Here is a 15907-nt window from a genome sequence, read left to right on the forward strand (position 1 = left end):
GTAATTTTCTATAAGCCTGTTTGGTGATAAACGCTCAAGTTGCAGCCAGTACATTATTTTGTAAGCTTGTTTTCTCTTTCTAAGCTTTCTTCTTGCTGTCCTCTTGCACTTCTATTTGAGAAGTGTATTTGACAAAAAAAACCATTGAGGTCTGAAAGGGATGGAAGGTCTAAAATGGCATTTGGTGTGACATATAGATAGCACTGCATATTGGAGGGGAGGGGGACTTGTTAGTGGGAAGTCAAATCTGATGCTGCTATTTTAATGCAGATTTAGTACTCTTTCAGGTGCTGGCAGTCCACTTTAATATTGATGTATTGGGGAAATTAGTCTCAGTGTGGAGGTCTTTGGGGAATATGCTGCATTTTATCCAGGAGCTATTTAAAAAAAAAAAAAAGTGTACTCTATCCCTGCAGAGAAACTCCATGTTGCTTTCCTACTAGATTCCCTTTAATTCTTTGTAGACAATTTATTCTAAAGAGTGTCTTTAATTTCCTAAAAAGCTGGCTTCTGAAGTAGAACTTGGAATAACCGCAGTTCTCAAACATGGTGAAACAGGAGAATGAGTGTGGTGGTAACAGGCGTAGATGGGGAGATAGCGCTAACATTGAAGTCATTAAAAAAAATAATTACACCATGAGTGATTTTTTGTATAACTGTATGAGCATATTCAGTACAACTTTAACAGTTACAAAAAGACAGACGGGACCCAGGAAAACCTAGTTAGGCGAGAGTGTAAGTGTGCAAGAGCGGGTTGGGGTTTGTTGGGGTTTTTTTTTGTTAATTTTCATTGGAATAACACGTAGCATCCATAGGAGAAGCTTCTGTTGTTGTCATCCAAAGTCTGCCTATTGCTTCTTTAGAATATGTTTTACTCGGCTGACCTCTGACAGAGATAATCATCACACAGTGTTAAGGGGCTAACTGATGTTAGAATAAGCCACGTGCATTTTTATTTCCGCCCCCCTAGATTATTTTTTTCTTGATGAATCTCCCATAATAGTTTTCACAAAATGTTAGCCAGAAATATCTTTCAGGTTTATAAGGATGCGGTTTCCTAACAAAACCAGTCTACATTTTATTGAATTTCATAGCCTGGTTACCACCAAACCTTCGCAACTCTGTTCAGCTGCACAAGAAACATTATCGGCAAAACAGTAAGTTGGACATTTTGAAAGCAAAGCAGTTGTTACAGTTATCTTTTGACATGGGAGTGGTGTATATGGACATTGAAAAATAGTATTTTGGGGTAGAGAATTTTTTTTTCTTTTAATTTTGACCTTATTTTAGGCTTTCTGACATATAGTGCGGGTTTGGGAGATGAGAGCAAGGAATTCTAATCATAACGTGTGAAGATAATTATGAGGATATACTGAACAAGAAAACACTTCTGCTTCTGAGGATTATCTACATTAATCTGGGGCTGTTCTCCCATATGCCAGTTTCACTTTACCAAAAGCTTCTCTTCGCAGTTTCTACCCAGGCTTACTCGTGCTTTGCAAAGTGGATCTGTTAAACAGTTACTTTAGGGCAGCAGTGGAAGGTGGGTAAAACCAGCAAACAGGCTCAGTTCTGTAAAGCTTCTGGAAATTACTAGTGTTTGGGGAGACTAGTTTATGCAGTATCTTGAATTGAAATTGCTTTCAATAGAGGCTTTCGGAGAGGACTTGCCAAACACAGAAACATCTGGGGATTTTAGAACTTCTGAGCTGCCTGGGAGGATGGCAGAGGCGTTTAGAGAGGATGTTGTGGACCACCGGTATCTTCTTTGTTATAGTTGCCACAGAGTGGCTCCCTGTGCCTGTCCTTTTGTCATGTAATATTGGCCAGAGGTTTTGAAGCAAACACTCGCACAGAAGGACATTTGCAAAAGCAAATGCTAAATGAGAGGGAGAGAGAAGAGAGAATGCATCGGTATCGCTGGCTGGTGTTCAGGCAGGTGGTAGAATCTGCTTGGTCTTGCTTTGTCCGTGAGCTGGGTTTATGAACGAAACCGGACTGGTGGCTGTGTTGGCTGCTTGTAACGGTCACTGCTGGCTGTGCTGTGCTGGAGAAGCGGGGAAGAGACTGCTGTCTCACTATAGGCGTCGTTCAGCGAGTGCTCATCGCTCAAATACCCTCTGGTCCTGTCGGTGAGCAAATTGCTGATAAAGGGATTAGAGGGGTAAAGTATGGTTAGCCGCGCGTGTCGGGCAGCGACCGATGGAGTGGGTGGTGAAAGGTGTTTCTGGTGTCTCTGACGGCAGTTGGAGGCTTGGGTAGGAGAAGCTATGAAACTTCAGGGGTTTAATATAAACACACAGAGGGATAACTTTTTTAAAATATGTCTTTATCTTCATCGATACCTTGTTAAAGGATATCCCTGAGTAAATGGAGGGAATGCAGAACCAGGAAGGAGAAATAGTTTGGTATAGCTGTCACCGTAAGAATGAGCAACAATGCTGTGTCTTGGAAAAACTCAACTTGTATCGCAACATCTCCTTTTTATATCAAGCCTTTCCATTACTGCGTTGTCGTGCATAAACTTTATTATATTGTGGATCTGTTTAGTGTAGTTATTCTAATAAAGGTGTTATCCGAATTGGACTCGCTGTAAAAATGGGATGGATTTACTATACCAAGAGATTGCCGTAGATGAAGGCCTCTTAGATAAATGTATATGTTTTGTTGACTTCTCGAGCATGGTATAGTGTTGAGAAGGCTGCTATGGCCAGACGACATGACAGCACTGAAAGCCAGGTGCAAATTTTGTGAGTGCCCTCTGAAGAAGTGACTACTGAAAAGAAAGAGTAGAGATGCACAGGGTAGAGAGCATGGAGGTGGGATCTGTTGGAAGGAAAGCAGAGTCTCAATTTACATGATTCAACATCTGGCAGTATAGTGGAAACCATTAATAAGTCAGATTATCTTTGCATTTGCCTGCGCTCACAAAGAGAAGGAAGCTGGGTTATGATTATGCCCTGAAAGCAATCATGCTGATCACATCCCCCTGCTTGCTGAAAAGATGGTATGCGGGGGTTTTTTCAGGTGAAAAAGACTTCAGACAACCAAATATGAGAGTGTCATGAATCTTAACTGCTTATTTCAGTCTCCTTTTATAGGCAGATGGACCCTTGGAAAAAAAAAATAGCAGTAAGTTGGCAGCAGAAAGCTCGACTGTGTGAAGCAGAAAGCTTGACTGTGTGGGTTTTTGGAATATGCGTAATTCTGTCTCCAAGCTCAGTCAGGAAAGCTAGGGGACAGATGCCAGCAACATTTTATCCTAGAAAGGGGAAAAAAAACCCCAAACCCACAACCGAAAAAGTGTGTGGGATGTTGTGGATTTTTTTTTTCTCCCCCCCTTGAACTGCATGATGTAGAAACAAGGGCTACAGAGCCCAGAAAGGACTCGCCTTCAAACAGAACAAAGCAACACACCCAGATGTTTACAAGTGTTTGGGAAATGGCTGGTGCAGTCATTTTCCTGCTTTGCAAATAATGAGCGGTCTGAAATGGCTACACTGAAGTGGATTTTTTTTTTTTTTCCATGTATGACAAACCCAAGGGGAGTTTACAGGGGTGCTGTGAGGAAGTGGTGGGTGCTGGAGCACGAGAGCTGCTTGTGAGAGAGCTTTGTGCTATGAAAGGCAATTCTTTAATTATAGAAGGAGAAATCTTTGGGGAAAGAGGAGTGGTGAAAGGCTTGGGGGGGTGTGGAGTGAGGGTGACCTGAAGAAAAGAAATGCAGTATAAGTTGGCGGAGAGAGAATTGACAACATACATGTGTGATAAACAACATATCATCCCATTTGTGATTCAAAATTGAAATTTTCTTTAGTCAAGTAAAGTGCAGTGATGCAGACACAGAAGAGAACTGAACATATTTCCCATATAAAGTAGAGTCTTACAGGTGGAAAGATGGGTTTAATTTTTAATAAGCTTAAACATCTGGAAGTCTTAAAAGCTTTGGAGGCCGTTTGCTTGAAAAATGTTTGAGAGCACTTTGAAGCGTATAGATTAGCAGGTGGAGCTGGGGCTACGCAGAGCAGCAGAACTTGAGATACCAGAGGGCAACTGCGAAAAGGTAGCCAGAAAATTGCTGGTCTTTTGGTACGAAAGATTAGGACCATTCTCTGAAAAGAATTAAAATAGCTGCTAGGTATGTACACGTACACGACCTTTTCAACAAGCAAATAAGCCAAGGCAACCTCTTACGTACTTGCTACTAATGATGGATTTTTTTTTTCTCGGGATCCTGCTGTTATCTCAAGGACTGTTATCCTTACTGCTATTTTACTTTAAAAATATATACTTAGATGGCTAAAAATACTGCTGCTTCAACGCAAAGGAGAGATGCATCAGTTTGCAGGCTTTCTTGATGAAAACCTTTCCTGGTATTCCTAACCTACCCATAAAACTTTGCCTTCCGACGGAGTTTGGGTTTAGTCGGGCAAGCAGGTTCGTGTGACAGTCAACCCTGGCGTGCCCCTAGTGAAACTGCACGTCCCAGAAGGCTGAGAAGACGGTGGGATTAGTGAATCCTGAAAGGGGGGATGCAGGATGTAAATTTGAGCCTCGGGGTTACAGTTACCAGCATTAAATATAGCTGCCGAGCAGCATAACGCGTCCCTTTCACACAGCCACCGAAGCTGTGACAGGCATAAAGTCAGTGTTTTTCTTCATTCCCCTTTATATATCTTGGGATATTTTTAAGGGATTATGCTTCTGTGATTTACTTTGGAAGCTCAGTTGCGTAAACGTGAGGCTGGAGGAGGACTTTGTGCAGATGTGCAGCTGACACCAGGCACACCATAGAACTGCGAGCCCCCTGGAGCCGGGGGCAGTGACTTCGGGGAATGTAGGACACCCTGCTCAACCAAAGGGCTAAGTCTGTATCTTCTAAGCGTTATGGATATAAAAATAGTTGCCCAAGAAAAGTTGTCCTTCTGAAGAACCCTGCTCTTGAGGGCCTTTAAAGCTGTCTCTGCCATTGTACTAATGACAACACCAGGTCTCTGAAAACCACAAGCTGCACGAATTACCCTGATGGGGGTCGTGCTGCCACGTTAGGAGTCTATTTAGTGGTCACTGATCTTTATATTTGCAAGCAGAAAGAGTCTTATTTTGAAGGTACAGTAATAATTTAACTTGTACTGGTCATTTGCTCAAAAACATGACTTTTCTTAAAGTAAAGGTACTTAACTCAAGCAACTTCAGATACACACAGAATGGGATTTTACACATGTTGGACAGAAATAAGAGAATCAAGCCACGACCAGAAAGATTCCAGAACTGCAAAGATGTTTTTGATTTGATCCTAACGTGTGAAGAAAGAGTCTATGATCAAGTAGTAGAAGGTAAGGACCTTGACCAAGTTAACTTAAGTGCTGCTTCCCTCCCCCCACCCCTGCACCCCCCCTCCTTTCTGGAGTCCTTCACAAACCTGGGAACATCTCTGTCCCCTCTGACTCCTGCCGCTGGCACACCAGCAGGGCCCAGAACTCATGGTCCGTGGACGTGGACCTTATTCAGCCATCACTTGTCTGGTACATACTTCTGAAAGATGCTGGTGTTGGCAGCTACACAGGATGTGTACGTAGAGCAGTTTTAAGGGCTGACAAAAGGAGATAGCAAGCATTTGGAGAAACTCACATCCATGCTGGGTTTGGAAATGCTTACGGATCTAGAAAACCAGCAAGTGGCATGTGATAAGCGTTTTGTCACCCTGGGTTGATGGAGCAGCTAAGCTGTCTTCCTATACAGTTTCCCTTCCCAAGATGTCCCGTGACCTACCAAGCAGTTTATCCACAATAAATACCTCCTGTACAGGTGGAGAAACTGTTCTTGAGCGTGGTTAACACTCTGCAAACGTGCTACAGCTTTGCCCTTAAATGAGTCAAAGTGGGATGTGCCAGAAGAATCTCAGTTGGGGACCGGGTTGTGCACGAGCACCGTGCAGCAGCGCTTGGTGTGAGCTCCCTGCCAGTCGTGGGGTTTCAGCAGTGACTCAGCTCCTGGGCTGAGAACCCACAGGCTTATGTGGGGTTTAAAGTGTTTCCTTTCCTTTCAAAGACCAGCCAACTGTCTTAGTGTCATGCTCATTCTTTAAAAGGCTGGTGCCTTGCCTTTTTTGATCCTCGGTGGTCATGTCACGAACAATACAGAACACGATACGTTGGGGCTTCTGTGAGCTGAGCAATTAGTGTTCTGAACATTTGAGTGAAGCGTTTGGAAACATGTTGGTAAGTTCTAAGAGCAGCTGCGCTGGTACTTGAATGGAGCGTCAAGTTCAGCATGTCTCCCATAGAAAGCAGCTTGCACGCTGATGCCGTAGGTGGGTATCCTGAGGAAGGGAGATGAAGAGCAACCACTTGCTGATTTTCCAGTTGTGCATCTCTAGCGTCATGGTAACGCCCTTCATAACTGACCAGTGAAAGGAAGAAGGCTGGAGTGCTCCCACGTGGCTCTAGATGTGAAAGATTTTAAAATGGAGGCCTCAACAAATTTGCCAAAACGAAGTTGCTGAACGGTGTTAGGACAGAACAACTTGTAGCTTAAGAAGCTTAGAGAGGCGTAACAATAATACATGGATAGATTAGTAGGAGAATTACATTTTATTTTTCCCCTTTCACCCCCTGTTAATAAGCAGAACATATGAAAGCTAAAATTGTCTAATGTGACTGTCAGCGCTCAACTTGTAGGAGTTCACCGTGCAGTTTGATTGTCAGAGTGTTGGATGGACAGTCCTTTTTTCTAAAGAATGGGCAATTAAAATTCTCCAGGTGAGGAAGCCCAAAATCATTCTTGACTTTCAAGAATCTTGATCTCTGTCTTTAAAGACTGTCAGAGGAAAGGTGAGCAGTAACTTCTCTTGATCAAGATAAACTGTCATTACCCTTCTACAGAACTGGATTCTTTTGTTCTGAAAATCCATCTCTTCATTTTTGAAATAAGAGGGACTCTTGTTAAAGACAATATGAAATAAACTATTTTGCAAAAACAAGTTTGGAGAAAGCAGAGGCGGACAGTGTTCATGTATTTTTAAAATCTTATGAATACTCTGTATAAAACATGATACCATTCCACCCAAAGTGTTGCTGTTACGTGTGTTTTGTTTTCAAATAGATTTAAATTCCAGAGAGCAGGAGACATGTCAACCAGTACATGTGATCAATGTGGACATTCAGGATAACCATGAGGAGGCAACCCTGGGTGCTTTCCTTATCTGTGAGCTCTGCCAGTGTGTAAGTAGCGAGGGCTCCTCACCTGTGGGTACCTTGCACCCAGTGACTGCACAGGGGTTGGGGGTTGCTTAGTCCTTCTTAAAGGTGCTGCCTATTGCAAAAATTGTTCCGGTAAAATCCGTGTCGAGAGACGAAAATTTCCAAATTCTTCCGGTTACCTGTGGAGCTGTTGTGCAAGTGGGTGACTTGCTACTGAGTTTGTGGTTTGCGAAGCGGACTCTGCATTTGCATTCAAAACCAGCGCGTTGATAGCTTGCATAAAAATCAGTATTGCAAAGCACTGCACGTAACCATTACCCGCGTGGAGCCCACACTCCAAACACTTGGGTTTTGGCAAAGCCCTCTATTTCCAAAGCAGTTGTAATAACGTGGGTTTTAAACATCAGGGTTGCATTCTGAATCACGATATACTGGCAAAACATCCCATGTAGGTGTGTTTTGTAGGACCACCCTGTTGCGTGTATGATGGGGAAGAAAAAAAATTATGTTTCTGTCATCTGTAACTGGGGACCTAGCTTGTGAGGCTGAAATTGGTGCACTCCAACCAGTCGCTGTAACTGTCGAGACAACAGGGAAAGGGTCCCTGGCTTTTACAGTGCACAGGTTGATGAGTTTATAGAACCATTTACGCTGGAAAAGACCTTAAAGAGCCTCAAGTCCGACTGTTAACCCAGCACTGCCAAGCCCACCAGTTCAGCTATTCCAGCGTGGCGATGGGCTGGTTTTTCACTCCAGACCGTGTCATCTATTCTGGTCTTAACTCCTTTCCAGATTCAAAAAGCCTAAGAGGGTTCAAGGACTTGAACTTGTAGCCATCTGCTCAGTGTGCTTGTAACTATTCTGAAGCTTCCATTTGCTACCCAGTGAGGATGGATGTTACCTACTCAACAAAGTACTAGTTAACTGCTGGTTCAGTGGGTTGGAGAAGGAAGGTCGTGCAGATAAATGTGATGCTGAATGTTTGGGAATACTGGGAACCTCAGTAAAGCACCCGGCGCTGCACTGCTTGGTGCAGCCTGCTGGTTTAGATGGCACAGGGAGCCAAAAGCATGGAATTATTACAGTTTTCTAAACTACATCATGTCCTTGGAGTCCGGTTGCTTAGTATTTTTTCTCTTCTAGATACAGCACACAGAAGACATGGAAAATGAAATAGATGAGCTGTTACAGGAATTTGAAGAGAAAAGTGGAAGGACTTTTCTTCATACTGTCTGCTTTTATTAAAGCACTTCTGTCTCTTAGGCCTTAATACAGATGAGGGAAGCATGTGTTTAAAACTGATTATACTGTATTTTCCTGGAAAATGAATATTGATCATTTTTTGTTTGTTTGTTTAAAACCTCCTTTTCAATGTCTTTTTTTGTTTTGTTTCAGGTATTCTGTCACAGGTAGGCAGAGATACTGGTTGGGGTTGTACATATGAGATGATAAAAAGTATACACAAAGGCCACCTATTTAAAAATGAAAACCAAGGGTTTTTTTAAATCCTACTTTAATTATTGCAAGTAGGTTTTTAATTATAAAGAGAATGTTTCTTGAATTTAAGTTTATAATGTATTTTTCCAGCTTACAAATTTATTTTATTTCCGTTGTGCTTTTTTTTTTTATTATTATTTTGATGTGACAGAATGGCTGAACTATGTGAGGATGTGAATGGAACAATGAAAAAACGAGTATCTGTATATTGTTAGATATAAAGTTGGAAGCATCCAATAAAAGTTAAAAACCTGTAAGTTTGTCTTGTCTTCAAGATAGAAGCCAAGCAGGTGTGACTGTCCTCTGCGAGGTAAAGCACAAAGTATCTGCAGTAGCACAAGAATGCTTGTTCCTCCAGCGCAGCTCGGAGAGGATGGTGACAGCAAGAAGACCTTGATAGGAATTAAAAGGCCTGGTCCGCGCCCCTTGTTCGGAGAGACGATATAATGCTGTGTGTTTGGGCAGCTCGTAATGATTTTTGATCGCTAAAGTGAACTGCTTTTCTGTGTCAGGGCATCTGCTGGGAAATCTTTTGGGATCTTCGTGGCTTTTTGAGTTGTCATGTGTGAGATTAGTACGACTGCGAGGCTGTAACTAGCAGTTGGGGCCAGTTGTATGTTCGCTTTCTATAAGGAAAATGGGGAGAAAGAGCAAACACTGCTGGCAACAGAAATGGTTTCAAGTTTGGTGTGGTTTTTTTTCAACTGAAGTATCGTTTGAATAGAAGCATTTTCCTCCCATACAGAAATAGTGAACGTGCTTGAGTGGCTCAGAATCCAGAAACGGAGTATCTGTATACAAGCAAAGCAAAACCTCAGACTTCTATTTGTTCAAACTGATAAAAGTGAAAACTAAATTATTAGACGTTCAAAATGTGAATGTTAAATGTCTTGCTGCTTGCAGGCAAGAGAAGATCTTAAGTTGCGGTGTTAAAGGAACCTGTAAGTGATTTGGAGCAAATGAGGTCTTTGTGCTCTTTAATACTTGGATATGGGAAAACATCATCATGCTGAAAGTGGAGTAGCATGAAATGGGTTTGAGCTCTTGGCTGCTCTCTCGTTCTGTCACTGACCTCTGACAGCACACATAAATCACCTAATTTTCCTTAACTTTGTTTTGCACATGCAGAAAGTTAGTGTTAAGTGCTTTCTCTTAATTCAGGGTGATGTTACCCATCTATGCTGTGTATGTGGTCAGTCATGGGGCGATGCTACTTAACCTCTTCCCCTGAACATGCTCATGTAAAGACGTCTGCTTCACACCTGAAAACTGCAAGTCCTTCTCGGAAACTACTTCTTTGTAGTTGCAGATCTTGAAGTCTTGTTGAGTCAGGCCCCCAAAGAAATCCTGTACCTCTCTACTCTTGGGATCTGGGGGTTGGCTTCAACTGCCTTGTGGGAGAACTTAGACCTCTGCCAGCTCAGCCCATGTCCTGGACAGTGTCCAACTGGGTCACTGCGTCAGACTCGGGTCCCAGGGATGTTTAATATCCCTGGATTACCTGTGCTGGGTTTTTTGTCTTGTTAAAAATGTTTAAAGCAAAAATTTTGCGGAGAAATGAATGAATGGATCAGGACAGTTAGGGGATGGGGAGGTCAAGCAGTGAGGTTTGCAGGGTGTCTGTTTTCTACTTGGCTTGTCCTGTCCCATTTTGTTTCTGGAGACTGTATTTGAAGGATTTCATTCAGCCTCTGCTGCTTCTGCTCATTTGTCTGCCTGATACCATTGCTTGTTACCATGGGGATATTTACAGCCAAAGGAAGATGATGATTCTATAAGGACTGAACTGCTTTAGTTGATGTCTTTAAAAAGACATTTCAAGCAAGCACAGTGCTGAGTATTTTGAGCAGTTTTCCTTTCCTGTGCTGTGTCGATACTGAAGTCTACTCTCTGGCAAGGTGAAACTTGGACGGTGTTTGAAAATGTTTTCTGCTTTCAACTTAATTCATGCTGTACAGAGCTCTCTGTGGTTATTTTATATTAAGGCAGTAAAAACCCAAGCAGGATGTTTTAACCTGTGTTTTATGTGTGCGTGGACATTTACAGCCATGTCCTCTTCATTGCATAAAGATTATACTTTTCAGGTGTGTAATTGGCATTGTGGCTGCCGCAGTTCTAAGTATGGATTAATTAGTAGAACTTCGGTTCACTGCCTCTCTTCAACTGGAATGAGAAGCCTTGGTCTAAAACCACGATGGAGCACGCCAGGTGTTACAGAATCGTTCTTTCATTCCTAAGTGTTCTGTTCGTAAGCAAAAGCAACTCTGGGAGCTTGCCGTTTGTTTATTTACCAGCGTGCAGAAAGACGTTTGACCAGATGGATGGATGAGTGACCCCGATGGACAGGCAAGTATTGTGAGTGGTCCATGGTCTAGATCCAAGTATTTCAAATTTCTGTGAGCAAAACTTGTTCTTCAGCTAAAGTTGTTCTTTTACTCTGGTATGTTATTTCTCATTGAACTTACAGGTCAGTGAAAAATGTATGCATTTATATAGTTACTTTGTCTCCGTACGCTTCATTTGCATTGAAATCCACAATGAAGCTCAGTTTATACAGGAATTTTATGAGATCCTCATCTTGTTTGAGAGATGTCTGTATTAATACACATGCCAATATATAGGTAGGTATAAAATAAACTGGCTAAACACAAAGCAAAAGTTACTTTCTGTGTCAAGAAGCAACTTCAAGAGAAACTTGGTTTAAAGGAAATGGGGAAAATAATGTATTTTTCCTTTTAAGAGTGGGGTGGCGTATACATGATGATGGCGTGCTCTTCCCTGCCTGGCAGGCACATTGGTACTCGTGTTGGTGAGGATCGGCATTGAAAGGTGGCCCCTCTCTTTTGCGGTGCTGTACTTGACCACCTTTGTGTTGGATGGAGGGAAGCAATGAAGGGTTAACGCCTTGCGAGCACAGGCTGGAGGTGGGGGGGGATTTCTGCTGAGAGTTTTCAGCTCTCCAGGCTGTTCTCCCCTTCCCATGAGGCCAGCAGAGGTGGCTTTAAAATGCAGATTCCTCCCAGAGGTTCCCTCTGCCCTTCCTAAACATAGTGATGATGTTTTGTCAGTGCATTTTTCACTTTTTTTTGACTTTCTATGAAAGGCCATGTTGATGACAGAGTAGTACCTATTGAGGTCCGCTTATGAGACTTTGCTCTCTTGCTGCCATGAAGTCGATGCTACTTTCTGTGTGGGCGGATCTTTGCCAAGACCTTTCCATCTCATCCCAGCCCTCTGTGGATCCTATCCATATGGCACGGAGCAGTAGAGCCCTGTTCACTTCTGGTTTGCAGACTGTTTTTCTTTCACCCGAGTCACTCCTCATTTTGTGTCTGTTTTCTGTGTTCCTTGTCTTGAGATGTTCATCATGTTCCTTAACGTTCTCCTTTCTGTCAGAGACATCGGCGCGTCTTTCGTATAGGTTTCTGTAAATAAAAGCTGTTGATTAAAGAGCAACGTCTTCTCGCCTCTCTGCACTCCTGGTGTCTTTATCCATGAAGTTCTCCACTTCTTGGCATCCTTCGCTTGCCTGTAAGGCTCCGTGAATAAAGCAATGCAGATAATGCAACCAGGCTGCGCTGGGTGGAAAAGAGCGTTCTTCCCTAGGTTTCGATATCGCTGGATCTGACTGTGCAAAGATCAACCATCCGAGCTGGATTTCCCCACTGCAGCAGCCTAATGAATTTGTTGCCAGGCAGATTATCCAGTTTCAACTTCTCTTTCTTATAAATGTAGGAGCTTAGGAGAAAGGTATCAGTAAAGACAACCGCAAATCTTGTACCAGCACAGGAACTGGGAAGAGAAGAGGGGAATAAAAAACAATCGGTAGGACAGCTGAGTGGGCTCTTACGGATGAGGGGGGAAGGGAAAAAGGAGAGAAATGCTTGCTGTAGTTGTTAGACTCGTGTGAGCACTGTGGAATGCTGGCTGAGGTCTGTGCATCCCTCAAGGAGAGCAGAGGGAGACTGTTCCTGAGAACAGGGCTTGGGATAATATTCTGACCTGGGGCTGCATACTCACAGGGAAAAAAAAAACCCACCAACCAATCTGAGGTCGTTCCCATGTGTATCTTTCCGGTCCATTTTATCATCTTTGCCAGCGTTGCTGGGGTTTAAAAGGTATTTTGCAAGGAGGGAAGGATGCCCTCAAGCACTGAGAACAGGAGGGGGCTGGGTGGTGGGGCCAGGGCTGGGTTACAGCAGAGGTGGGCACGAGAGGAGGTTGGGTGATGGCACCAGGTCGCGTGGCAGGGCTGGGTTGAAGCAGAGGAAAAGGCAGCGGCCGCTTGATGGGGAATTGGTCTGATACTGCTGAGATCTGGTTGTGCAGACCCCAGTCTGGTCTGCGTGAGGGCGGTGGGGACGGCACAACGTGAAGCTTGAAGCTGAACGGGAGCCCCAGGTAGTGTCGGTGCTTGTTTTCAACAAGTAGCAGCTTGCTTCTAGCCATAGTAAAGGTCAACAAACCCATTGCAAACTATCGCGGTGGCAACCCAAAGCTGAGTCTTTGGACAGTCTTTGGCCATGCAAGTCTGATGCCACTTTTGCCTGAGTACAGTCAGTCCCTGCTGCCTCTCCTCAGTAGGTGGGAGTCACTGGGGACACCTCTTGGCCTTCTGTCCCTTAGGCATTAGATGAAAGGCCAGACTGGTTGGACGCCACGTGTGGCCTGGGGTGGTTCTTGGGTCTCCAAGCCCGTGGCTGCTCACAGCCTGACGTGCACTAGTGCTGGGTGGGACGGGGATGCTGCTGGTGGCTTGTTTCTGCACGAGCAGGTGGCCTCCTTGCTTGCCCAGGTTGCTTTGCAATGGGATCCCTGCCACGGCTGTGCAGATCCCATCGCTTCCACCCCGGCTTGCTGGGAAGAGCTGCTGCTTGAGAAACTCGGGGAAGAGTTTGTAGCAAGGCGAAGGAGCAAATCTGGATGTGGTGGGGTCAGGAGGGTGGGATGGGACAACCTTTACAGGGTCCGGCCAAGTCTGTACACGTTGAAAACGGGGTGGTAAGAGCAAGGAGGGCAAGCGTTTGACTGACACGCTGCGGTGAAGCCAGCGTGAGGTGTCCCTGGCTGCGGAGTGGCAGGTGTCACCGGCCCCCTGCCAACGGAGGGAGGCTGAAGGAGAAGGAGAAGGAATTTCGGGTAGGATTCAGTGCCACTGGAGATCGTTGACTCTGCGAGGCAACTGGATTTGATAAAGACTGGTGATCTCGTGGCCAGTCTCCATGTTTGTGGCCCAGTGAGCCTGTTGGATGAGTAATCCTGTACTGTGGGCAGCGCCAGCGTGTGAGGGGGGACCCTTGCCCTCTCCCAGCCCTTAGCCCCCCTTTTGCCCAGGGCTGAGCCACCGGCTGGCTGCAGGCAGCTATACTATATATATAATATATATATACTATATATATACAGCTATACTATATATATATAGGCGGGAGGTCAAGGGCACTAGGTGCAGCGGGGCCTGCAGTGTACACAGCACGAAATGATCGGAGCGGCGATGTTTGGGGTGCCTGTCAGCCGGGGGTTTTGCTCCAAAAGGACAACAAGGGCAGACGTGCCGAGGAACCCGGCTTATGCCGGCGTCAGTGACAGAACCTTTCCGCAATGAGAGCCGACCCCGCCTCATCCGCGGGGATGGCTGGGCCACCAGAATCCCTGGCTGGTGGCCAGGCAAAACTTCGGTTGCACAAAATTCCTTGAGGCTTGTCTCCAAATTGTCTGTTCTGCGATTTTATTTTTTTTTATTTGGCTGTTGCTTTAAAAATCCCTGTTTTTCTACAACTAAGCAGAGTAACTAGCTGCATTATCCCTGCATTACTTTTACTGAGGGCTGCGTAGGGATGGTGGAAACCACCTCCTAGCTCAAGGAGAAGTGGAAGCAGCTCAGGACAGAGGGGTGTTAGAGGAAGGAACCTGGTGGGCTGGGCAGGATTGGGGCGAGAGGTGCCTTCCCAGCCTCGCTGCTCTTTTGCCTGAAGAGCCTGGCTTCTCAAATGTTTCATGTGTGTGGTTTAATATATATATAAAAAAAAAAAAATCTGCAGTGCAATCTGTGCTCCAATTTGAGGACACCATTTAGTGATTTTAATTGTGTGGCAGTATTTTGGTATTTTCAATACCCAATAGTAGGTTAATGACTGTTCCTTGAAGAATGGAGTTTATATAACACAAGTCATTACATAAGGAGGCTGATTGTGGCCTGAGGAACAGGAGGAAAACAAATATGCGAGAATGCAAAACCCAGAACATGCAAACTCTACCTGGGCCTGAAGAAGTCTAAAAAATGAGCGATACTTGAGTGTCAGCAAGGTGAGTGTAACCTTGAGGAAGGCTGAGGACTTGGAAGCGAAGGCACGACAGCACGTAACCATCAAGCTCTGTGCTACCACGCATTTCCCACGTGGTGGCTGTGGTCTGTTCATCCAGATTGCACTGTCTACATTCAAGAGAGCAACAAACAAGCCAGCAAAAAGTTATTGCCTGGTCACTTATTTTCTTGTGTTTTTTTTTTTTCCCCAGAAGCTCCTAAACCTTGGCCTGAATTGGACTGACCACGGTGAAATAAAACCGTGGCAGAACCTGAAGCACGACCTTTTGCTCGGACCTTAGGTCTCAGGTTTGAGAGATGGGATGAATTTTTAGATGGGGTAATTTTATTCCTGTCGCAGAACTGAGGGGGTCCCCGGTGTCTGCAGCCCCCTCGCTTTTCTTAGCGGGGGGGCAAGATGCTTGGCAGAGGTGGGGGTTGCTCCCTGCTGGCGTGGACCTTAGGTCTCAGGTTTGAGAGATGGGATGAATTTTTAGATGGGGTAATTTTATTCCTGTCGCAGAAGTGAGGGGGTCTCCGGTGTCTGCAGCCCCCTCGCTTTTCTTGGGGGGGGGGGGGGGGAGGCAAGATGCTTGGCAGAGGTGGGGGTTGCACCCTTCTGGCGTGCTGGAAGAAGGGCTGGCACCCAGCGCCTCCCCTGGGTGCCCCTCCAGGCATCTTCCCGAGGTGGGGGGGCTTAGACCCAGGCCAGCTTGGGGGTGCAGGGCTGCGAGCCTCCCCCCCCCTCCCTGCTAGCCCGCGGGATGCGGAGTGATGCGCGGTGGAGTGCGGGGCTCGGACCGCACCCGCAGCCCTTGGGGGTGAGGGGCTGGTCCCCTGGCCCCTCCGGGGTGCGAGGAGGACGGGGCCGACCCCGGGCGGGAGGAAGGGCGGGGTGAGGATGGCG

General features: G+C 45.3%; 1 protein-coding gene across 1 annotated transcript in view; it reads left to right on the plus strand.

Moving 5' to 3' along the window:
- Positions 1 to 8956, plus strand: part of SSU72 (SSU72 homolog, RNA polymerase II CTD phosphatase) — a 29183-nt gene extending 20227 nt beyond the window's left edge. Inside the window, exons 3-5 of the mRNA XM_056330776.1 lie at positions 5197 to 5336; positions 7105 to 7223; positions 8346 to 8956. Coding sequence (XP_056186751.1) covers positions 5197 to 5336; positions 7105 to 7223; positions 8346 to 8447 — 361 coding nt within the window. The 3' untranslated portion in view covers positions 8448 to 8956. The remainder of the gene's footprint in view (positions 1 to 5196; positions 5337 to 7104; positions 7224 to 8345) is intronic.
- The last annotated feature ends 6951 nt before the right edge of the window (positions 8957 to 15907 follow it).

Source organism: Falco biarmicus, chromosome 3, assembly GCF_023638135.1.
Source record: "Falco biarmicus isolate bFalBia1 chromosome 3, bFalBia1.pri, whole genome shotgun sequence".
Lineage (NCBI taxonomy): Eukaryota > Metazoa > Chordata > Aves > Falconiformes > Falconidae > Falco > Falco biarmicus.